The sequence below is a fragment of the Patella vulgata genome, chromosome 5 (genome assembly GCF_932274485.2).
Source record: "Patella vulgata chromosome 5, xgPatVulg1.2, whole genome shotgun sequence".
In the NCBI taxonomy this organism is placed as follows: domain Eukaryota; kingdom Metazoa; phylum Mollusca; class Gastropoda; family Patellidae; genus Patella; species Patella vulgata.
This window is the reverse complement of record NC_065883.2, coordinates 10,492,513-10,517,057: the sequence shown is the minus strand read 5'-3', so window position 1 is coordinate 10,517,057 and position 24,545 is coordinate 10,492,513. Positions and strand designations below refer to the sequence as shown.

At 35.1% G+C, this 24,545-nt stretch overlaps 1 protein-coding gene across 4 annotated transcripts; it reads right to left on the bottom strand.

Moving 5' to 3' along the window:
* Positions 1-1,283: 1,283 nt before the first annotated feature.
* Positions 1,284-23,928, bottom strand: LOC126821928 (repetitive organellar protein). 4 transcript variants are annotated; one of them, XM_056101286.1, is made up of 15 exons: positions 23,797-23,905; positions 18,447-18,542; positions 14,309-14,595; positions 12,197-12,442; positions 11,323-11,625; positions 10,541-10,984; positions 8,685-8,963; positions 7,592-7,894; positions 6,764-7,219; positions 6,187-6,393; positions 5,718-5,756; positions 5,502-5,684; positions 4,930-5,232; positions 4,287-4,658; positions 1,284-3,428 (listed from the first exon to the last, which is right to left on the bottom strand). In XM_056101286.1, the coding sequence occupies exons 3-15, from the start codon at positions 14,520-14,522 to the stop codon at positions 2,752-2,754; spliced, it is 4,026 nt and encodes a 1,341-aa protein (XP_055957261.1). In that variant the 5' UTR covers positions 14,523-14,595; positions 18,447-18,542; positions 23,797-23,905; the 3' UTR covers positions 1,284-2,751. The 4 variants fall into 4 exon arrangements, with proteins under 4 accessions (XP_055957261.1, XP_050406518.2, XP_050406524.2 ...); XM_050550561.2 differs by having other exon boundaries at positions 5,502-5,756; XM_050550567.2 differs by lacking the exon at positions 18,447-18,542 and having other exon boundaries at positions 5,502-5,756; positions 23,797-23,928.
* Positions 23,929-24,545: the final 617 nt, after the last annotated feature.

The following is a 24,545-nucleotide window of genomic DNA, read 5'->3' as shown; positions in this document are numbered from 1 at the left end:
CGAGATAAATGAAAATGTTAGTTTACCTACTAAATACTATCAGTATCAAGAAAAAAACCCGAACATTTTGACAGCTTCTCAATCTGTTCGCCAGGGCTGGTTATTGTCCTCTGCATGATGAGCTATCTGCTTAGTGTCTCAACCAAACGTTTAGCAGCCTATATAAGGCTATAAATGACATTGGTGACTACGATCTCCGATCTTCATAGAACGTTACAAATAATTCTGACTAATTCTGTCAGACTTAAGCTTCTATGTTTGTGCTGTATTTAAAAATATCCATTTTTGAAATGATCGGAAACCACATCCCACTTATCAGTTAAATATACTCTTCAAAAAAAAAATAGGGGATATTCAGAAACAATACAAAACTGTGGAAATGCACGGCTGTTTTTATTAGAGGTAACCAGTGTATGTTAATACTAGGTCAGTTGCCTACACATGAACATAAACAGTTCATATGGGCGGCTTATCTGAGGTCCCCATTTCACTCGCAAAGAGATACACCGTCAAAGTGAAAATGTGCGTTTTTGATTTTTGTCTTAATAATGAGTAATTGCCACACCAATCCCCAGACAATCAACAATTCGTCGTGGCATGCTCCTAATCAACCGTCCAATCACGATTTGTGGCAATCTGACCCACCCCTCTTGCTGTGCCACGGCCAATTCTTGCAGTGTTGTCCGTGACGTTGACGTTGACGTCGACGAATACGTCTCCCGATGAAAATAAACTTAACACACTAAAACAAAGACACGCTAAACAGTAAATCTTATGCAATAACCGATAGGAATGCTAACATGGATAGATAAACCAGCACGCGGCAGTTTTCATCAACCCTTCCTTGAAGTGTCAAATTTGACAATGAACCCCTCCCACGTGTATGGCGCTATTGCGTGTCGCATGTGCAGCTCAGTGGTTCTGTTGGGCGATAAGTTCTTCACCTGTGAACATACTCTCAAAGCATGTCAAGTGTCCATGACTATTTATCATATCACAACCTGCATAGGTATTTGCATTTCAATACCCCCTACTTTTTTTGAAGAGTATATAATGGCGTCAGCTTCGGCTATTATCTACTGGTGACAGAAACGTGTTTCATCTTACAATATGCTTTCTGGTCCCATCGTCTACTAGTTACATTGACATTGTTTTGACTATTCAAATTGAATGAATGAAAGCATGAAATGGACTGTCATGTAAGGCCAGTCTCAACCAGGCTATCTTGCGCCAAATATATGGTCACCGCAATGAGGTATATATCATAAATAAAACAAACATCATAGATAATATATAAATTTAATAATAGATATCAAATAATTGTGTTAAAGCGGAACCCCGATTACAAAACTACAAAAATAATTAGATAAAACAAGTTAACGCCTTAAAAAAACGCCATACTTGCTTTTAATTTGTAGAACAAACATGGCGATTGCTTACGGAATAAAACAACAGAGGCAGACCACGCCCACACCCAGTATATGCCTTGTCAGGCACAGTGTCCACGTCCAGTTAGCTATTCAGCTACCAATCACCTCCTGACTGATTGGTGTTTTTTCACTATCAGCTTACCGAAAATATTATTGTTGCACAATTATTATGTCCGATTAGGTACTTTTTATTTTACTATTTAGAAGAAATGAGTCAACCACGATGTATTTTTGCTCTAACAATAAGAGAAAATCTGCCTTACCCCAAACAATAACAAATCTACCAACACCAACCACACGTTATTGTTTGGGGTAAGGCAGTAACAATTGGTTGGTGTTGGTAGATTAAGCACGGAAATTTCAATGGAGAAACAATAAAAATCGAAACGTTGAACTTCGAAAATTCTATTTATTTTTGCTTTAATTAAATTATCAATATTTTGATATACTAAAAGCATTTAAAGAAAATAATAAAGATATACCCTTTGTTGCGCTCCGTTATTTTTTGTAATTTAAAATCATCGAAATGTAACAAAAATATACAATTAATAAAGAAGCTAATTGTAAGTCCAAGTAATTGAAAGTGCCACTACGTCAATATTGTTCCGTGTCCTCAGCATGACTATTGGTGTACTTTATAACACATGTTATCACCTCACTATAGTTATCTCTATTATCCCAATCCGAGATTTATATATACCATTAACAGTATAACTTTATTTACAGTATACTCCTTGTCATTGTTTTATATAAATCAATTATAGTATAACAAACCTTATATTCTCAGTTTAATACACATAAAAGTTTTGTTAATTAATAAACAAAGCTTTGTTAATTACTAATAACACAATAACGATGATAATAAAACACAATTTATATGGAAAACAATCACTGAGTTTATTTCACACTACGTTGCAACAAGTTCCTCTTGTCGTTATCAAGTAAATAATGACAGTGTAATGGCAAAAAATCAATTATATACAACAAGGTAACAAAAACAATAACTAATATGAAACCATCAAAGGATTTCAATAACGATGATCCATATAAAGGCTCGGTTAATTAATAATATATGCTACATATAACAGCTTAGTTATTTATAATGCAAAAAAGTTGATCGATGATGCATAGAACAGCTTAGTTGACATATCACTACAGGGCTGGGATCGAACCCATGAAACGCATAGATCGCAGACCACGAGATCTAAAGCACATACTTTAGCAACTAATAAAAAAGTATGAATCTATTAAAATTGATAGAGTGTATTAAAATTGTGATCGCTACTCGGGATATCGATTAGGGGAAAGGTTAATAATACAGTTAATTGAAAAAATCAAACAACGGACTATAATATTTGCCTGATAATTGCATCTTATCTTCGAATAATTGAATCTTTTCGTCTAACTGAATAGATGAGGACCGACAACAATCTAAAGGTGTTCGGTCGAATTTATTTCTGCTCATAACATCTAAACCCTCCACCTGTAGTAAGTAGTCTACAGTTTCTAGACTACCCCACTTACAAGCCAGGTGCAGTATATTATTATCTTCTGTATCTCTATCATTTATATTGCCACCTCTATCTAGTATCATTTTAATCTTAGAAACAGGCTCAATTGGTGACTCGCTGCTGCATAATATTGGTGTTTTATCCTTAAAACCCCCGCTGTTATCAAATAAACCCAGATTTAACAAATATTCCACTGTAGCAAGATGACTATAGCCACAAGCTAGGTGCAACACATTGTTATTGTCTGTATCTGTATCATATATATTAGCACCTTTATCTAGTATCATTTTCATTTTAGAGACGGGTTCAATTTCGGACTGACTGCAAAACAATAAGGGTGTCATGCCGTCACGGAACCTTTTATATATGTCGTGCCCCGAGTCAATTAAGCGCCTTACATTATATAAATCCCCCCTTAAGCACGCGTCGTCTAAATTAGAAAAATGCGTTCTTTTCTTAGATCTGGTAAGTTGTTCTTGGTCAGCACCTGTAAATAGATCATATTTACAGATGAATAAAATATTATTTTGTAAATTAATATTTAATTTTGTAAATTAATATTTAATTTTGTAAATTAATATTTAATTTTGTAAATTAATATTTAATTTTGTAGATTAATATTTAATTTTGTAGATTAATATTTAATTTTGTAAATTAATATTTAATTTTGTAAATTAATATTTAATTTTGTAAATTGATATTTAATTTTGTAAATTGATATTTAATTTACTAAATTAATTTTTAATTTGCTAAATTAATATTTAATTTGCTAAATTAATATTTAATTTGCTAAATTAATATTTAATTTGGTACAATGTTTACTGGATTGAATACATTTTGTGATGGATAATTTAAATAGATAATCGAGAATGTACTGACTTATAGTACTGATAATCAAGGCTAGGCCTAAAATTCAACAAAAGTGAAGCAATTTGACTGAAATTATTATTTTTAAAATTATTATTTTTAAAATTATTTTTTTTAAAATTAATTTTATAAATTATTATTTTTAAAATTAATTTTATAAATTATTATTTTTAAAATTAATTTTATAAATTATTATTTTTAAAATTAATTTTATAAATTATTATTTTTAAAATTAATTTTATGAATTATTATTTTTAATTTTGTAAATTATTATTTTTAATTTTGTAAATTATTATTTTAATTTTGTAAAATATGTTGTTTTTTTTTTAATTTTAAAAAAATATTTATTAATTTTGTAAATTGATTTTGTAAATCAATTTTGTTTTTAATTTTGTTATTTATTTATTTATAATTTTTAAATTATTGTGTTCAATTTTGTGAATGTTTTTAAATTTTTTGCTAGAGCAGGCTGTCTTACCGTCTTTTGATTTTCCACTGATTGTTGTTGCTTTTATATTCTCAATAAGGGACTCCAAAGTCTTTAAATCATTCTGGATTTTGCTGTGTTTATCGTCTATTTCTTTGTGGTGTTTTAGAAGTGCCTCTTCCTTTTCTTTTAGAAGACTAAGTTCTATTATCCTTTCCTCTTTGTCCCTCTGTTTGTCATTCTCCAGCTTGGCCATCTCATCTCTGAGTTCCACCAGTTCCGTATTAATACGTTCATTTTCTCCCTTCAATTTTCGGATATCAGACTCCCTTTCTTTTACTACTTCTCTAAGGCTTTCTCCACTTTCTTGTACTCTTTCAACTTTTAATCGTAGTTCCTCGTTTCGCTGCTGGTCCGATTCTCCTGAAACAGATAAAGATTCGGTTAAATGTTTTTGTTAGGCGATGACTTTCGATTTGATTTGATAAAAGAGTATATTTTATTTTTACAATAAAAACGCCTGTGTAGCGAAACCATGCAGGACACTGCTGTACTGACAAAATGTTCCCCCCCACCCACCCACCCACCCAGTATCACTGCACCTATAATCAGTTTTTGTATGGAATTGGTGACCCTTGTGATTCCTACACACCACTTCTTGATAGAAAAAATGTACCATGAACAATTAACTTACGATGTCTGTTTTGTTCAAGCTCATTGACTACTTGATCTAAACCCTCTTCTCTAAGACACTCTATAAATCGTTGGTAAACATTCACACCACTGTACATTACAATGAAAAGCAGTTTTTGGGTTGCATCTCGAGTTGAAATGTTATAGCATCTCTTTATTTTTTCCACATCATCCCGGTTAAAAACCCCACATGCAAACAGTGTTAAACTCAGACGTATGGGGTCTTGTATATTGTCTATTAAGTACATCATGTGCTCTTGAATATTTTGGTAGTCAGATTTTCGCATCATTCCAATCTGTTTATCTGCAAGACAAAATGAAGTAGAGACTGCTTGATTTTAGTCACACTTACCATAACCATATATTAGGAATTTAAGTAGTTTCTATTTAGAGGGTTAATTCTGTGAAGTAGAGTATTATGGAAATTCTGCCCTGAATTATTAAGTTCATATACATGTATCTGATAGCTGTGGGGTTAAGTCTTACTTCATTATGGGCATTAGGTTTTGGAAGAAATAAATGATTTACCTGCACGCAGTGATCATTGGCTTTAATGGTGATAAACTCATTTACCTTGAAATTTCCTTGGTACAGGTAAGGATTCTTTATTTTCTCCTGGACTATTAGGTGCCTCAAGTGTCTTAATTCTTGCGCTGATATCTTCAATGTGATCTTCGAGTTTCTTGATTGTACCGTTAGAATCAAACCCTCTCTCTTTCTCGCTTTCTAATTTTGATATTTCGCTATCCCTTTTATTTTTGAAATGTTGGATCACGAGTTGTTGTTCATCGTGCCATCGTTTATCTGTTTCAGACGAAATATTTTTATCTGGGAAGATAATCCAACAATATTATTTTTTTAATATGTGCACCTAATGAGTTTGGTATTCACTGAATCTTACTAGTGAAGTCAGGATCCAGTATCCTGGTTATACTGCTAAATATAATATTACTACAACGTAATATTGTTTTAATATGTGCACATAATAAGTTTGATATTCAATACATCTAACTAGTGAAGTCAGTATCCGGTATCCTATCCATACTTCTAAAAATGAGTGGATGTCATTACGTTAACTGCTGGATTTATTTGAGAAGAAAATAGCAACATTGTTTCGTGCCGGTGTTAAAAAGGCAATTAAATGGCCTCCAATGGTACCGTGTGTGTCACGACTTTTTAATATTAATATTACAGAGACTTTACTCTAAGCACAAAATGAAAATGAGTTAATTACCACAAAAAACATATTTTGTTTTACCTGTGTAGCCTTTTTCTACAGCCTGGTTCAAGATATTTACATTTTGCAAATCCTGGTTAGCTGTCTCATCCATTTCGAGTTCTACAGGCCTGTTTATGGAACTTTGTTCATCAAGAATATCATATGATACATCATCTTCGGTCATGGTAATACTAGTAGTGTGTTCAGTAGTAATTTGATTTTCACCTTTAAGTTGAGAACAACCATCTGTAAATATATTATTACGTCGAATAATCAGTGAGAAATTCTACTATTGCAGGTATGATGAACAATTTAATCCAGTGCCTTCGACTTATTCCCTTCTACATTTGGGGAAAACAGTTATATTTTCAGGATCATTAAAGGATTCCTTATATGAAATAGCATGTCGAGCGCTGCGAGAACAAAAGAAAAACAAAACAATCTCCACCCTAATAACCTGCATTATTTCAAATATTTCACAATTGATGCTGTCGCATCCCCCCCCCCCAGTTACACTGCTAAAAAGACACATCATTTATTGACTAGTGTATAGAAAGCGGACAGCACTTATGATATACATTATTAATCAGGGCAAACACATATAAAACCCTCTTACCATCATCGGCCGACGCACATTTCTCAAGTAACGTGCACAGATTTGTAATATCAGCCTCTATCTCAGGCAATTCATTATCTTCACTGATTGTTGCTGCTTTTAAATCTTCCATCTGTGACTCCAGATTGTGTATCTCGTTTGGGATTCTTTGTTGTTTTTCTTTTACTTTTTTCTTGTCTTTTAGAAGTTCATCTTCCTTTTCTCTTAGAAGACTTATTTCTTGTTCTCTCTCGTCTTCATCGCCCTGTTTTTCCTTCTCCATCTTTGATATCACGTTTCTGAGTTCAGCTAGCTCCATATTAATACGTTTATTTTCTACCTGCAATTCCTCAACATCATGCCTTTTTTCTTTCACCGTTTCCTGAAGCTTTTTTTCCTTTTCCTGCACCCATTCTAGGAGTCCACGCCTTTCTGCTATTAATCTTAGTTCCTCGGTTTGTTGGTCGCTTGGCTCTCCTGAAACAATTAAAGACTGAGTTAAATGTTGAAATGTAAACTAAGCAGAAGAGATGTTACAAAATATCGCAGCGCAAGTCTGAAATTTCCTCTAATTTGAAATGAAGCACCTGTTGGATAATACTATCCCCTCTAATTAATATCACTTCCCAGCATCGATAATGGCATATAAAACTACACAAACTTTAATTCGCTTTCGGCAAATCTGCATTCGTCACAAGCCTAGCTTTTGCGGAAAAGTGGGGCGTTAAAACCAATTTTAATTCATGTCAATCTGTGAGAAATGCACGATTCAATTTGATGAAATATACTTCATGTATGAATTGGCGACATCTGTGATCACTCTACACCGCCCATGAATAATTATCTTACCATATCTGCTTTGCTCAAGTTCATTGATCACTTGATTTAGCCCAACGTCTCTAAGACACTCTAAAAATCGCTGGTAAGCATCTGCACCACAATACATTACAGTCATCAGAAGTTTGTCAGTTGCTTCTCGAGTTCCATCGTCATAACATTTGTATATTAGTTCCACATCATGCCGATCAAAAACTCCATGTGAAAACAGCGATACACACAGACGTTTGGGATCTCGTATATTATCTAGTAAGTACACCAGGTGTGTCTGTATATTGTGGAAGTCAGGGTCTCGCATTTTGCTTCTCCGCCTTCCTGCAAGAAATAAGAAGGCATTCTGTATACATTATGAATTTTATTTGTTTATCATTGGTAGGGTAAAGCGTCGGTCACAGTGGGTAAGACACTGGCTCGCTAGCATGGACATCGGGTGTTCGATCCCTGCATTGGCCGAAAAAATTCATGCAGATTTTTCGGCGTGGTTCCCACTTGTCATTGATGCAGGACGGAGGGCCTGGCAAGGACAGCTGTCTAGTCGTTCGGATTGGACGAAAAAACGAGGTACCATGTACACATTGGCGTGCACGTAAAAGATTCCTTGACAGTTTGGATTCGATATAAGAGTAAGGCCGTAGTGCCACTGTCTGGACAAAAATCTCCCTATAGCACACTGTATGGCGTATGCCCGTCTTCATTAGCCCAGTGCGGAGCAGAACAGTAGGACGTTAAACCCCATTTCCTTTCATTTTGCAGGGTAAGCCTGGTAAAATATGTTAGGTACGGTATTCGGGAGATTGTTGGTTTCATAAAACAGAAGAATGGACGATTTTATATCAGCAAGATCATTTTTAAAGGAATATTATCTAAATGGACTGGTAGTGTGCAGCGGTCGCTAGAAGTCGGCGGAAACCGGAGCACCAGAAGACTACCCACATGTTTATGCACATGATTGGTAACGATCCTATAACTTCCCTAAATAACAGGATTTAAAATATACTGCTACCTCATCAAACCACTCCCCTAACATATCACAGCAATAGAAGATATTACAGCATACATTGATAAATATCAAACAGATGGAATCTACTGTAAACACTTATTTTACCTTGTAGTATCCTTGGTGCAGCTAAAGAGTCTTTATGTTGTCCTGGACTACTAGGCCTCCCAAGCGTCTTGATTCGTTCGCTGATATCTTTAATGTTATCTTTGAGTTCACTGATTGTATCCGCAAATTCTGATTCTCTTTCTTTATACGAGCCTTTCTCGCTTTCTAATAGCTTTTGCAAATTTGATATTTCGCCCTCCCGTTGATCTTTGAATTGTTGGATCATAAGTTGACCTACTCGCTGCCATCTTTCCTCTTGTTCAGAAGAAATTTCTTTATCTAAGTAGATACATATAATTAATATAAAACTCATCGACTAAAACGCAAAACAAAACATTACACATAAAACAAGCGGTTGTCATGCAATACACGCCAACATTTTGGCAAATCAATACGGTTCATCCTCTCATTGTCCCAATGCACCACAACGAAACTGAAATAAATCTATTAAAAATTGCATCATCTATCACGTTCATAATGTTTTCTAAACGAAATGGGTAACTTCGGAAACAAATGTCACAGATCGCTAATTCCAAATTTAAGACAAATCCGTTAAATATAATTTCGGCAAATGTGGGTAACTCTAGAATGGAAGGTTTTTGTACCACTGAATATCGATAGAGTTCGTTCTCTCGTGCTAGACACCAAAAATGAGAAGGATTCACAAAGTTTTCCGATGTATGGGGCATAACTCTGGAACGAAAGGTCTTGAAACGCTAATTATCTCATGCTTCAACCCAAATTTGGAAAACATATGGTACACAATATAGCTATTATATCATTCGCCAAGTTTTCGGAAAAGTGGATATAACGGAAGGCCCGATGCACCAAAATCCAACAGTGGCTTCTACGGGTCGATACTCTCCAATATTGACAGGAATCGCGATCGTTGGGATATAAACATATATTTAAGTTTCGTCGAACTCGGATAGACATTTTAACATCTTGAGGATTCACAAGCTAAAAATGCGATATTTTGTAAACTCAGGGGCAATGTGTAAGTATCTACGTATCAAAACGCCATTTTTCGTACAATCAGATGATATAATCCATGAAATTACGATATGATACCCGAGATCTTTGGGATATAAAATCGGACAGGAATTGTGACCTGTAGAGTGTCCACAAACAAATATGACCGGACACACAGACGAACAATGGCGACGACATAATACCTCTACATGAAAATGTGAGGGTATAAAAAAATGAAAAAAATTAAATTTATCAACAATTTCTATATACCAATTTAACTGATATACGAGTTGAAACTTATGTAATAATTCATGATGTTTCATATAAATAAAACATTGTTCATGTGATTTATAACTTATGACTTTGCTTAAAGAAATACAACCTTAAAATACTATAAATAAATATTATTAGTCTCTAGTCATTCAGACAAATATTCTACGAAATATTTGTTTCAGTCAGAGAACGTAATAAGAAATGAAAATAGCCCTAAAACAAAATGTCGACATCCATGAAATTAATTGAGGGACTGTCATTTCATAAAAGTCTATCGTTTATATCGTCACGATTCAAATTCGTATAATAATGCATGAATTATGGGTTTTATCTCTTGAGTTTAACTCAAAATTGATATTGCTTACGCGTAACCAGGAGGTTCTTTTATGTGGTAGATTATCCGTGGGGAAACCTCCGTACTTTGAAGTATATGAATTTCTGACTGTCAGATACTAATAAATTATCATCTTTCTTTCGGATAAGAAATCCTGAGATAGGCATATCTCATATCAGATTACAGCAAACGCGGAAGTATCCCAAACAATGGTACTACAACATCACAGATAAATTACTGGACAAAACCTATGGGGTAAACTTATAAAACATCTTACCATCAGCTGCCGTCGCACATGTTTGAAGTAAAGTGCAAAGATTTGTAATATCAGACTCAACATTATCTCCACTTATTGTTGCTGCTTTTAAATATTCCACGTGTGACTCCAGATTCAGTATCTCGTTTGGGATTCTTTGTTGTTTTTCAGTTACTTCTTTCTGGACGTTTAGAAGTTCATCTTCCTTTTCTCTTAGAAGACTAATTTCTTGCTTCCTCTCATCTTTGTCGCCCTGTTTTTCCGTCTCCATCTTCATCATCTGATTTCTGAGTTCAACCAGCCCCATATTAATACGTTGATTGTCTTCCTGCAATTTCTGAAAATTATGTTCCTTTTCTGTTACTGCTTCCCGAAGTTGTTCTTCCTTTTCCTTCACTCTTTCTTGAAGTCCACGCCTTTCTGCTAGTAATCTTTGTTCCTCACTTCCTTGGCGGTTTGACTCTCCTGAAAAAAATACAGATTGAGTTAAATGTAGAGATGAAATTAAGCAGAAGAGATGTTTCAAAATATCACATCCTTGATTCTGAAATTTATCATTTGTTGGACAATAACTCCCCTCTATTGTTTTGGGCGATATACGACGAATTAACATGTTCACTAGCATCGATGACAAAATACTAACTATACACCTTAAATGTCCATTAGCATCTATTACAGCATAAAAACGACACTTCAAATATGGTTCATGCTCATGTAAACCCCATTCCATTTGATGAAATTTAGTGTGTGAATTGATGAACATTGTCCACCCTGGATAGAACAATCATGAATAATGTACTCACCATATCTGCTGTGTTCAAGCTCATTGATCACTTGATCCAGGCCAACGTCTCTGAGACACACTAAAAATCGCCCGTAAGCGTTTTCGCCACAATACATTAAAATGAATAGTAGTTTTTCAGTTGCTTCCCGAGTTCCAATGGCATGGCATCTCTTTATTTTTTCCACATCATCCCAATCAAAAACCCCATGTGAAAACAGCGATAAACAGAGATATATAGGATCTTGTATATTGTCTAGTAAGTACACCATGTGTGTCTGTATATTGTTGTAGTCAGGATCTCGCATTTTGCCAGTCTGTTTATCTGTAAAAAAAATACAGTCTGTGTGGATTTAGTCTATTATGGATTTTAGTTAGATTTCTGCATTATGCCACACTTCTTTCCTGTAAAAAGCAAGTCTTTGGGATTTAGTCCAATGCTTCCCACTTATCCTTCCATATGGATTTTATTTGGATATTTTTGTAGGTTAAGTGAGCTTCTGGTCGGGAGTTTTACTAGATCAATCCGTGATGATATAGCTGATGTCAAAATAGATGAGTATGCGATTTAATTTATCACAAGTATATATGCTTTTAAAAGATTATTATTTAGATAATTTGCTAGAGCAAACGTTCGGCAGACATGGGGAAACCGGAGAACCCATTGAAAACCCACAAGATTATGCGCGCGGGCACATGACCCAATGTTTCGTCACAACCATGCTTAGACAACAGACCTTATGCCCTACCCTCGGACATCCCGGGTTCGTAAAGCTAAAGGACACTCTCCTCCAACGCTACACTATGAACGGAGGACGCATTGCAACAGACATTAGGTAAACTATTAACATACGATCTATATTACGCAGTGCTGTATTGGGTGATAAAACCATTACCTTGGACTTTTTTTGATGCAGCTGAAGAGTCTTTGTGTTTTCCTGGAAGACTAGCGGTCTCCAACGTCTTAATTCGTTCGTTAATAACTTTAATGTTGTCTTCGATTTTCTTGATTGTGTCCGTAGATTCACACTGCCGCTCTTTATATGAGCCTCTCTCGATTTCTAATAACATTTGCAATTTCGATTGTTGGATCGCACGTTGACGTTCTAGGTGCCATCTTTCATCAGAAGAAACATCTTTATCTAGGTAAATAAACCAGTACAATATAAATAATTTACTATTATTGTATACAATATATGCAGATAATAATATTACCATTGGTATTCAATGAACCTAATTACTAGAATTGAGCATGTCGCGGAACCGCGAGTCCGAGTCGACTCCCAATTCCTCACAAAGTCGAGATTTCATGACGAATAAGTTAAGTTAGAGTTATGCCCGCTCGCCGCGATTGGGTCCTTAGCTCTTTCAAGTCGCGAGTCGTCACGACTCCCCAGTCCGAGTCGAGATAAATATTTTATATCCGGTCATTGATGCACTGGAATGTAATATCCGGCAACTTATTTATACGGCATAATTTCAATTCGAGACATAATTATCAGTGGATTTAATATGTTACTCAAGGGAGGTAACTTTAACTTTATTGGTCTAAGGACATGTCAAACTGGACAACTATCTTTTGAGTAACCAACATAATATTTAACCAGATTATTGCATTGGGTGCTAAACGGGTGGAATCTTTAATTAGTGATAGATTAAATTTGTTTTACACCCCAAGAAGTAAATATGCGGACAATACTTTGACAAACATCAATAGCAATACAAATAATAGTTTGCTGCTTAAAATCTATGTGCATCACTTGAAGTTTTCGGAAAGAGAAACCCTAACCCTCTGCTCAAGTTGTGTATTTAAGAAAACAAAAAACAAAATATTTTCCACCCGAAGAAACACGTACATTGAAAGTGTACCTAAATATTTTTCAAGGGAACTAGCAGTGTGTACACCACTTTTTGCTATCTTTCAGCTGGTGTATAAACGTAATATACAAATCTTCCAATGTTGATGAAATACCATCTCAAATCCTGTATTCAACTTCAAGGGATGCACATTACACCAGCATTCGTCGAGGGGTGTAAACATGGAGTCTGAGTTTATATTACTAAGTTTTCCTAAATTTCTAAACAGTATTGGCAGGTTATGATATACTGTCCCACATATGTATTGTATAAACCTGGTGGCCGAATGAATAACGTGTGCGCGTTGGATCAGAAGGTCTGTCTTTGAGTCAAGTGGCGTGGTTTCGATTCCCCGCTTGTACATGACAAGGAGTAGGATCACCTGTCCAACCTCGTGTCCCCCCCCCCCCACTTCTAAAGACCACTACGCACAAGCGAATTATTGGGAAAAATTGAACCATATGTTAGTCCAGAAATGACCTAGTGTGTGTCGAGTGGACGTTAAACCCCATTTCTTCCTCTAATTGTATAAACAATGCGCCCTTATTGTAACCATATTTAGAGTGTATGTCTTCGTCTGCATGTTAAATGTCTTCTGTCTGTCCTTAATTGTTTCTATGTGTTTCTAAACTCCTAAAAAAAACTTGTTCCAAAAATTTAAATATTAAATTTAGTATCTTTCCCTTTTATAAAGTCGAAATTGATGAAACCATTAAAAAAGGGACGTGGAATCAAATTTCGTTGACCAGTTCTTACCCGACTTAAATGCTTAATTGCCTTACCCCTTCTGTGGAAGCCGACGTTGAATAAAACAAAATAAAATGTTAAACATTATACGTTATCAATATATATCCATAGACAATCTATAGATGGTTCTTAATTTGTTTGATATTATCTGCATATGCTCTACTCGGATTAGTCGGGGGAATTATGAACCTAAACCATTTCCATATAAATTGTTAATAATATCTATACATGCGGAATTATACATTATTATTAAATGTTGGATTTAACATTATATTATATTAATCGGATATTTGGACTTTTCATAATTGATTTTATGTATTTTCCCAACACATCTCGGACCGGATAATATTTTTGAAATTCAATTTGAATAATTTAAAGTTTCTATATCATGTTTCTGTACTTACCGTTAATTACGTCGCTTCTTTCATCTCTCAAGCTATCCACATTGCTACTATGACTATCTGTTTCGGAATCATCAGTCTGGTGTTCTGGTTCTGATTCAGTTTGAAAATTATCTGTCTCGGCATTTACATATAAATTCCATGTTACAATCAAAACAAACACCAGGAATACTGGATCAACAGCTTGCAACATACAGCACATAATACACGAATACATGGTGGCTCTCTGATGACTGTGAAGGATCGAGTTATCTTCCCTATTGTTAATACCATGCAATCTCAACTTGAATCTGACAAATAAAATTATGCTTTAGTCTATTATATTAATCGTTTAAATCGAAAGGAAATACTACTGACCGGTGTAGTACACGAGTAAGAGTATGCTTTCCCACTTCGAAAAGCCCGGTAACACTTGTCAAGTAGGACACACACTAACTCATTTTCTTCTTGGTGTGGTGTGGTGTGGTGTAAACTAACGAATGCTGAAGCTGACCCATTCGAACAACGAATTAGTTTTACCTAGTCGCACCTTACGGCACCTTATGGTAGCAGTTTAAAATCCCCAGGGTGCTTCAGGCTCCAGTCCCGTTTTTTTTTCATCCGTTTAGAAGGTGCCATCAATCAAAATTGATTGAATTAAATGGCATATTCAGTAGCCCGTTTGGTTCAGAAAAGTAAGTCTATCAAATACATTTCATTTAATTGAAACTGTATACCTAAATATATATAAACCGATCAGCGTGTATTACCCGTGTAGTTAGTGGAATTTGGATTACTAATAGGCTTCAAACATTACTACGTTGCTTTTCAGTTCACAATGGACAATTTCACTCGAAAAGGTTATGGTGGCAGCAATCTCGAAAGAATATCCTCTCTGATTCCAGTTCCAATTTAGCAAAACAGGATTTGCCTTACCTTCCCTATCTACAATTCCCTTGCCGAGTAACCAATTTATATAAAATTATAAACAATTAAAATCACTTGTTATTCATACAGTTGTTTGTGACAATAAGCACGCTATGCTGCACACCGTCAATAGTCCCTAGATTTAATTCTTTTCAAACTGTTCAATTCAAAATGTGACCTGGCGACCATGTTTTTGTGCATTACCTGCTATATTTAAAACGCCATTCAATAGTCCCTAGATTTAATTCTTTTCAAACTGTTCTATTCAAAATGTGACCTGGCGACCATGTTTTTGTGCATTACCTACTATATTTAAAACGCCATTCATGTGATAGTGTACTAATCGAAATAATATATTTCCTGGGAATGAATGTAAAACTTACATGTATAGTTTAAACATACATTATGCAAGAGCTAAATCTGCCTATTGCAAGTCTTTAGTTAGGCTGCAGATGTTATAGAAATTATCAATTAGACCCTTATTTACATGACAAGCCCAAAATCAACCCTGTAAACCCTTGGATGGCTTGGATACAGCTTAAACTTAAACAGTCGTCCATTTAAAATTAAATCAATGAATGGCTGACAAAGCTAACGTTTACTGTTAGTCACTGACGTCACTACTGGAGACCCAATGAAAAGCCTACCAAGCGAGGGTACCATAGCCATTGAGAATGTTACTTGATAATCGAGAATATATGGGTGGAATTATCGCCGTCAATCAAACGAATAAAGTAATTCGACTGAAATTTTCAATATTTTCCTTTATTATCATCTATGGCCAACTTTTTATTAAACTTTTAACTAATCTAACTAATGTATCTTTAAGTAACTTATTTAAGACGGCGTAGAACGGGGTTTTGGTACATGATGATACGTGACAATCAGTAGAGTAGCCTATAACTAACGTCGTTGATATTCTCTGGATTCTTTAATCTCCTCCCTATCCACTGCTAAAGATCAGTACGTGAAGAGAATTATCTAAATTAAAATGCCCACGAGCTCCCCCACCCCTCTCGCTCAAGGGAACTAAGAATGTTTACGGTAGTCCTGAATTGAGCAAGTATACCCCCACCCCATGCCCGTGGTATGTCAAGACAGTTCCATTTTAAACGGGTCTCTTGGCTTATGACGAACTGTTCACATTAAAACTTTTACGTTAGTTTAACGTCATTTTCTGACGTTAAGTTAACGTTAAAAAGATAGGCAAAGTGATGGTAAACCAACTATAATACTTTTATGTAAATTTTACGTAAATTTAACGTCATGATGTTGTTTGGGAAGACACGTAACAGACTACATCCACCAATTGTTTGAATACGACTAATCTAAGTGGTAGATAGCTTTTAAACTTGTCTACGATATCACAATTGGTGGAAGTGGACGTTAAACTCCAGGAACGAACGAAGGAAATGTTTTGTTTTAAAGCTTTGTATGGCAAATAATTTGTTTTATACGTATAACACGGTTATATCTAATTATTAAGGCCACCTGCAGATTTGGTCAAAGGTCAAGAGATGTACACAGGACTAGCCATAAACCTTACCAAACCCCACAATCTCGTCAACAATCACGTGCCCTAACTCTATTTACATTTCGGCGACTCTGACGAAATCTGCAGGTGGCCTTAATATTTATATCTAGCCGTATGAACACCAGTTAGCATCTATTTCACGTTGACAAACTGGGGCTGGACAGATTCTACAACCTAGGTTAAATTTGGTTTCAAACACATAATTCAATTTTATCTCGAATTGAACTAATGTCAACTTCACGCTAATTTATATTTGGGTACGATTATAATGCATCCATAAGATACATTATGGAAGATTAATTAAAGAACTGGCAGTTCTCACTATAATAGTTAAACCTAGATAATGTAAAGGGAATTTGATGAAAAATTCAGTCAAATTGATCCAGTCTGAATCGAGAATTTAGCAATTCAATTTTCGGCCTAGGCCTCTATCATCATTACTAAAGTCGGTACGATAAAAAACATAGTCTCGATTATCCATTTCATGATTAAATCATGAATGAAAGTTGAGCAGTAAATCGGATCCTAATCCAGTAAATATCGCAGGCTAGCGATGCCATCGAGAGCTGATTACGGTCTGGAAAAGTTAATTAATGTCTAATCAATAATTTAGATAACATTGCAGGCCCAAAGAAAGACCGACAATAGGCAGATCTAGCTCTTGCATAATTGCAGAAATCAATAAATTATATTGATTATCGATCAACGCCACATTCATCATCATGTAATAATTCACGTGACTAGCTGTGTACAACATATGCATGTACGGGCAATTTGTCACGTAATAGTGAAATAATATTATTATGAATATCATAAATTATTATTATGTTGTCTCATATATATAAACAGAACTAACAGTTATATCGGACAACAATCACTGGTTTATTATAGACAAGCACGACGTTTCGATAACTACGTTGTGCTTGATATATCGAAACGTTGTGCTTGTGTATAATACACCAGTGATTGTTGTCCCAAATAACGGTTAGTTCTGTAATATTTCCAATCGCTAAATGCCACTAAAGGATTAAATATAGAAACAGTCTATGGAATATATTGACCGTGTGATTAATAGAAATGTCTCAGAGTTTTTAAATAGATTAAAGTTGCAATTTCATATTCTTAAGTTATATTTTTAAAATTTATTAAAATAAAGCCTTAAAATAGATGGTATCTATAAACAGTCCTACCTTGTTAAAGAATAATCATTTTAATCCTTTAATTCACTAATTGCCAGTTGAGAAATTGGCAAAAATATCATTTTCAACTTTAAATTCAAACGTTTGAAGATAGCTATATTCCATGGAGGGAATAGAAAAACAAGGGAGGTAATTGTGTTATTATTTCCGGGGTCAAGTCGGAGATAATACCTATGATCGTATAATAGTGAGTTGATAACCTATTGGGCACAAGACATAGAAATAATTATGTTTTGACTTTCTTAGAAAATATGAAATTATCGCTTTAAATACGAATTCATTTGTTGTTGTGTTTGTGTGTTTAGATTTCAAGCATGTTGTTCAGTTGAGCAATAAATGACCTTGGTGTATAACCAACCTTAAATAGGTCGTTGAAATTTATTTTAGTATTAACACAAAAAAGTTTGATAAACTATTCTAATTTTTAAATCGACGCTATGTGGGCGTATTCATAAATAACGCCATCAAAAATGATTTAAAATGAGGTGAATACGTCTCTTACCTTTAGCAATGTTTGGCGAGTTCCTTACTTATGTGGATATTTTTTTTATTTGCTATCAACCTAGATATCCTTCCCGATCTATCGAGAATTTCATAACTGTAAATAGAAGTGATACAAATTTAAATACGCCCAAAAAAATTAACCCCCAAAAAACAACAAATATCAAATGTTCCGGTTGGGTCGTCTTCTAGTATTTAGCCCAATCTGTACAGAAAAGTAGGACGTTAAACCCCATTCCATTTCATTTCCTTTGTGTATCTTTAAGGTCTTGTTAAAGGAGCAGCCATGGATATTATTTTTTTATTGAATATTCTGTGTGCGGAGTAATCATATTGAATAACTTGGTTATTCTGTGTTCTATGTAATTTTATTGAATGATGTGGTGTTTCGATGTGAAAGATCCTAGAAACATTAATGCTGAAAGTAAAGCAATACAAACGTGATTTCGTCGGTGCAAACGATCCAAACCTTTAAACAAAATAAGAGACTGTTGTTGTAATGTCACCAGCCCTTTGATAAATATCCCGGTAATCTTTTATATGCCACTTCCTAGAAACCCGGTGGCCTTGCTTGTCTGTGAACCAATCTGTTTACATCGTCTTAGAGTAGACCGGAAGCAATTGCTTTTTGATTCGTATATGAATTTCTTGTGTTTTTGTCAGCCCTTTCTAGACAGTATTTTAAAACTGATACGTTGACGGACTGGAAGCCAGTGGAGATCTCTCAGTATTGGTGTCATGTTCATTTGGTTATGATCCGGGCTGCTTTATTTTTAAGTTTCTGAAGTCGTTCTATTTTGTTTTCAAGTACATTGTACAAAAATTGATTACAGTAGTCGAGCCCTGATATAATCATAGTGTTTACCAGCAATTTAGTCCTATCACTGTCAATGAAAGATCTATTTTTTCCAATATTATAAATCTGAAAATTAATACTTTTACACATGGCTGAAATTTGCCTATTCATGTCCAGATTAGAGTCAAAATAAACACCAAGAATTTGTTGGTGTAATAGAGATATTGCCAATTTGACAGTTTTCTGTTTTCGATCTTAGTAGTTTCCGTCTGCTGCCGACTTTCATTATTTCTGTTTTGTCATCGTTGAGTTTTAATAAATTTGAGTCCACCCATTTACGAATATCTGATAAACAAGCCTCAAGTTCGCATATTACAGATACGAATTTATTACATATTACGGGTTTACGAATGACATTTCCTAAAGATGGTGTGTGTGTAGTAAATAATAAAGGGCGAGAACGGAACCCTGTTGCACGCCATACTTTAACACCGTTGAGTTGGATGGGGAACCTTTGATACCAACTGTCTGTGTACGACTGGAACGATTGAAGGGCTGGCCCACTTGTTAAGTTGTTAAGTAGGAGAACGTAGCTTATTTTTAGCTGTGATTGGAAGGCTGCTAAACTTAATTTCTTTATCAAAGATGAATTATGTAATATTTGTGTACATGAGTGGTCGTTCTTGCTATAATAGTTCAAAAGTAGATAATGCAGAATGAATATATTGAAAAATTCATTCAAATTACTTTATTCTGGACGAAGGTATCTATATAGCACTGTTTGTTGTTTTCACAAGCTAATGCATTTATTGTTTATTATCGTATCAACGGTATAGCTATTATTCGAGACTTAACCTCGCTTTTCCATTTTTAAATTTAATCATTAAATGGCCGAACGCAGCAGATAAATCTAGAAGAACCAGAATAACACACTCTTGTTTATCTAAAGAGAGTAAAATATATATAGCCCGCATGTTGTTCTAAAGTAAGTAGTGTGCGCAGTACTACCATTGTGGATGAAATTGTATGTCGTAAAACAAAAAAAAACAACGAACGGTAGAGGAATTAGCCCTAACCCGCCCAATCAACCTGACAAGATTTTTTACGAAATGTTACAAGAAATTAGCGGTATACCAAATGTCACCCGATCCAATATTATTATCGCCTAGAAGGGCCAAATGTCGGTAAATTTGTGACCTCCATTATGGGGACATGAACGGCAACACGTGGCTTATGTAGGGTCAGTTTACAAGACGCTAACCCTAACCCTAGCGAAACATAAGTCAACCACGCACACGGAAGATTTAAATCCAGGGACAGTCGAGGTGACTTCACAAGGAGAAAAAAAAAATTTCAAGATATTATACATAACCGAGCCTAAACAAACCACATCACAACATAAGATACGCATATTCTGAAAGTGGGCCTTTATGGATGTCATAAATTTATCGAACGGTAAAAAAAAACCTCCTTATAGGTCGATTTATTTCGTTATTATTATCCCCTTCTACTCGGCGGTAATAATATTGGACCGGGTGTTCCATGGCAAGATACCAACATCATTATTAATTGAAATGGACCAATACTGAATTCTAATTCGTGTTTTTAATTTCAAATATTATGGAAAATATTGTGTCAGAGGTTTAGCTCCTTTAGGAAGATAGTCTAGTTAAATATGATTGTTAAATATGATATGTTGGACTAGTAACATCTAATATTGTCAACTGTCACGATATATGATACAGATCTAAAACTATTCATAGTGTTAAGTCGACCATCATAATTCACACTCTTAAACACACATTATGCAACAGCTAAATTTGCCTATTGCAGGTCTTTCTTTAGGCCTGAAATGTTATATAAGTTATTAATTAGGCATTAATTAACTTGTCCAAACCATAATCAACTCTGGATGCCATCTATAGCTTGTGAAGTTTACTGGATTTGAATACATTTTGTCATGAATAATTTAACGTCAAAATGGATAATCGAGACTTTGTTTATTATCGTACGACTTTAGTAATGATAATCGAGGCTAGACCTAACATTAAATCGCTAATATCTCGATTCAGAGTAGAACAATTTAGCATATTCTCTTTCCGTTATCTATTCTTTCACTATTATAGCGAGAATTGTCTGCTCTTTACCTATCTCCCAATAATGCCCCTTTAAATTAATCCTACTAATGTGACACTATGGGGACACTTATCCTGTGTCCCGGCAGCCACATTGTCCTTGGGAGACTGCCGTGTGTATCGGTAGGACTTCTGCTTGCGTTGTGTATAAAACTCCAAATTCCTTTCAAATTCAAAGTATCTGTATAGGTTACCAGAATATGTTCTACAACAACAACAACAACAACACAACAACAGTCATATAGGTATTTAAACGTTGCGCACGGATATACAATCCATGATGTCTTCCCTGGCTGTTTCGCTCAACCATTTCTCTAGGAACACTGCACGTTATCTCTATGCCAGTCTCGAGTCGGAGGCTGTGGGTTCATCTTTCTAAGAACCCCACATAATGTCTCTATCCTGGCCTTGAATGATATCTGAACATATACCTTACAGTCTTCAAGGTGGCAAGACTCACACGCTGTTTGGTAAATCTACACGATGTTTCTGTACCAGCCTCGAATGATGTCTAAACAAAAACCTTAGTCGAGCTCTTTGTTATAATGAGGACAAGTGCATGAGTTTGGCCGATTGGTCAGCAGCTCAGTAGCTACCCTGGATTTAAACACAATGTTCTAATATGGGCAGCCAGGAGTAATGGGCGAATGAAGGGTGTCCACTTTTCTAAAGCATGACATACCATATTTGGATTACCAGACTATGACGCCGTTGGTTGATTTTAATCTTCAGGGTACCTAATTTATCCAAATCTAGCTGTAGGTAACGACTTTTATACATTACACAGAACACCATTTAGAGAACTTAAAGTTACTTTCCCAGAAAAGTATTTATCGGGTGGTTATTTCCAATAAAAGTATGTCAAAATTGGTATATGTGGAAAGTATAGACACCCAATCTTACTAGAAAAATACTGGATTACCCGAAAAACGCCCATGGGGAGAGCACTAACTGGCAACCCGACTGTTATCTGCCAGCTTATTGTGTGCCAGCTTAACTGGGCGAGCGGTTGTTATTTCTTGATCAAATGGTTAGGCGGTTTTGGGAATATTGAGGGATGTCAACGTACAAAAGACTCTGCAATTAAATGACGGAAAAAGAAGTTGACAGAAATAAGTAAGAATTTACTTAGGCCTCAATATGTTTGACTAATGTACAGTAAGTAATGATAAATACATTCTGAAAAATGGACCCTTCCACAATAAAGCTAACTTGACAGGCATTGCGTCTAATATAACAGCTTATAGCTGTGTATGGTAAATGTACTGTAAGTAATGATAAATACATTCTGAAAATGGACCCTAATAAAATGAAGCTTAGTTGACAGGCATTGCGTCTAACATAGGTATCCCCGGCGAATACAAAATTTTCAGCAAATGTATCTTTAAATAACTTCTGTATAATAGCCTAATCATGGCAATAATTATTTGCCGATGTAGCCTATATGAATCAGTTTGATCTTATTTAAACATGCATGAACAAATTTATATCAAACATTGAACACATCGAGTCATGTAGGAAAATATGAAATTACTGTGAATTGACCAGACCCATCAAAAACCGAGATAATGCTAATTCACACCCCTTTTGGAAAAAATATGCAGAATGAAAAAAAAATCTGATTTAAATTTAATGTATCTAACTTAACATTGCTAGACCCTGTGTTTTCTCATCACCAATACGCTTACTCGTTCCAAGGCAATTTTAAAATAAAAGCATTCCGTTATTTTCCGGTGTTTTCAATGAATTACTGAACTGTTACAGACCCGTAACTAGGCCCCCCCCCCATGAAAAAAATGTCGACCATAAAAACAATAGATATACATTGTCCGTCAATTTTACAGCACCCCCTGAGAACATTTTCCGCTCCCCTCGTTGCTCTGAGCTAGTTACGTCCCTGAACTGCTATTAAACTAGATTGTAGGCGTGTTTTTTCGTTTCGTTTTATATATATTTTGAAATGTTATACAATTTAGTGTATTAAAACGGAAAGTAAACCAAGATCTAATTTAAATACATTGACTGTTCCTGGATCGGTATTAATTCAGGAATTATTTATCTTTGATTGTCTGCGATGTCACTGGAAATAAGTATGACAGATATTACCTCCAAAGACAATGATCACCTTCCAAAAGTATTGTCGTCTGTAGTATTTATAACCTAGTTAAGCCTGCTTCCCCAATTCTAATTCTCATGTAGCAAGAAACGCCATTGCTTGTCGTCCTTGTTTGCAGTTCCCTGGTTAAGTAACTGCTGCACATAAGCATATGACTAATTGTTTTGATCAGATGTAGTAGAAAACTTCATGGAAAAATAATTACGTAACTATAAGGAAAATGAAACGAAAAGTAGGATTCAGTTGATAATTGTCACAAACTGATAATAATACGTTCTTTAAATGATAATAATACATTTCGTACCTTGCTTATATACATACACGGTCCATTTTATGTTGCAGCTCGTCCATATGATAATGTATTACGTAACAAAATATGTATACAAAATACATGCCGGGTTTTCCCAACAAAAATACATGTCTCTACGCATGAGTTCTTAAACTAGTCTCGAGCACCAAGACTGTATTTTATAGTCTTGACACTGATCTATTGATGTTAACTTTGTTACTTCTTAGTAGACTAGCCAATGATGACAATATGGTATTTTAACACCCGTGGGTAGCAGCCCAAGGGTCCAAGAGTCGGAAAAGGTGGAAGTAAGTTCAGATTACCCGAAGCAGTCCATATACATATTGTTACGATTCCTCAATTCCTTTGACGGGTTCACTCCAGTCTAGTGCAAACGAACGGATTAAAGGACAATATTGGTGCCAGTCATTATCACATATGTGATAGAGCTGGTTAAACACATTCCGAATATAATTTTAACACAGACATAATTGCTACGACAGCTGAGTAATACAGGTTTCCTGAATCGGAAGTGACGAACGCCAAAGGAAAACACGAGTCATCTCTCTATATAACTGACTGGTGTAACGAGTGATAACGGATATACAGGCGAATTTCTGCTCACTAATAATTCCCTCGAAGACCAAAAGTTGTTGTGTGGGACTGTAAGAGGATACCTGACACTTCAATAAAGTAATTGAATGTCATTAAATATTATAAGAGAACATGAGAAAAATAGAAATAATCCGTTTATATTCATTCTA

Coding starts and splice junctions, on each gene's coding strand:
- LOC126821928 (XM_050550567.2), bottom strand. CDS start 14,522: ATGTATTCGTGTATTATGTGCTGTATGTTGCAAGCTGTTGATCCAGTA. Junction 7,220..7,591: donor ACTTGAGCAAAGCAGATATG/GTAAGATAATTA, acceptor TAATTGTTTCAG/GAGAGCCAAGCGACCAACAA. Junction 3,429..4,286: donor CAGTGGAAAATCAAAAGACG/GTAAGACAGCCT, acceptor ATCTATTTACAG/GTGCTGACCAAGAACAACTT.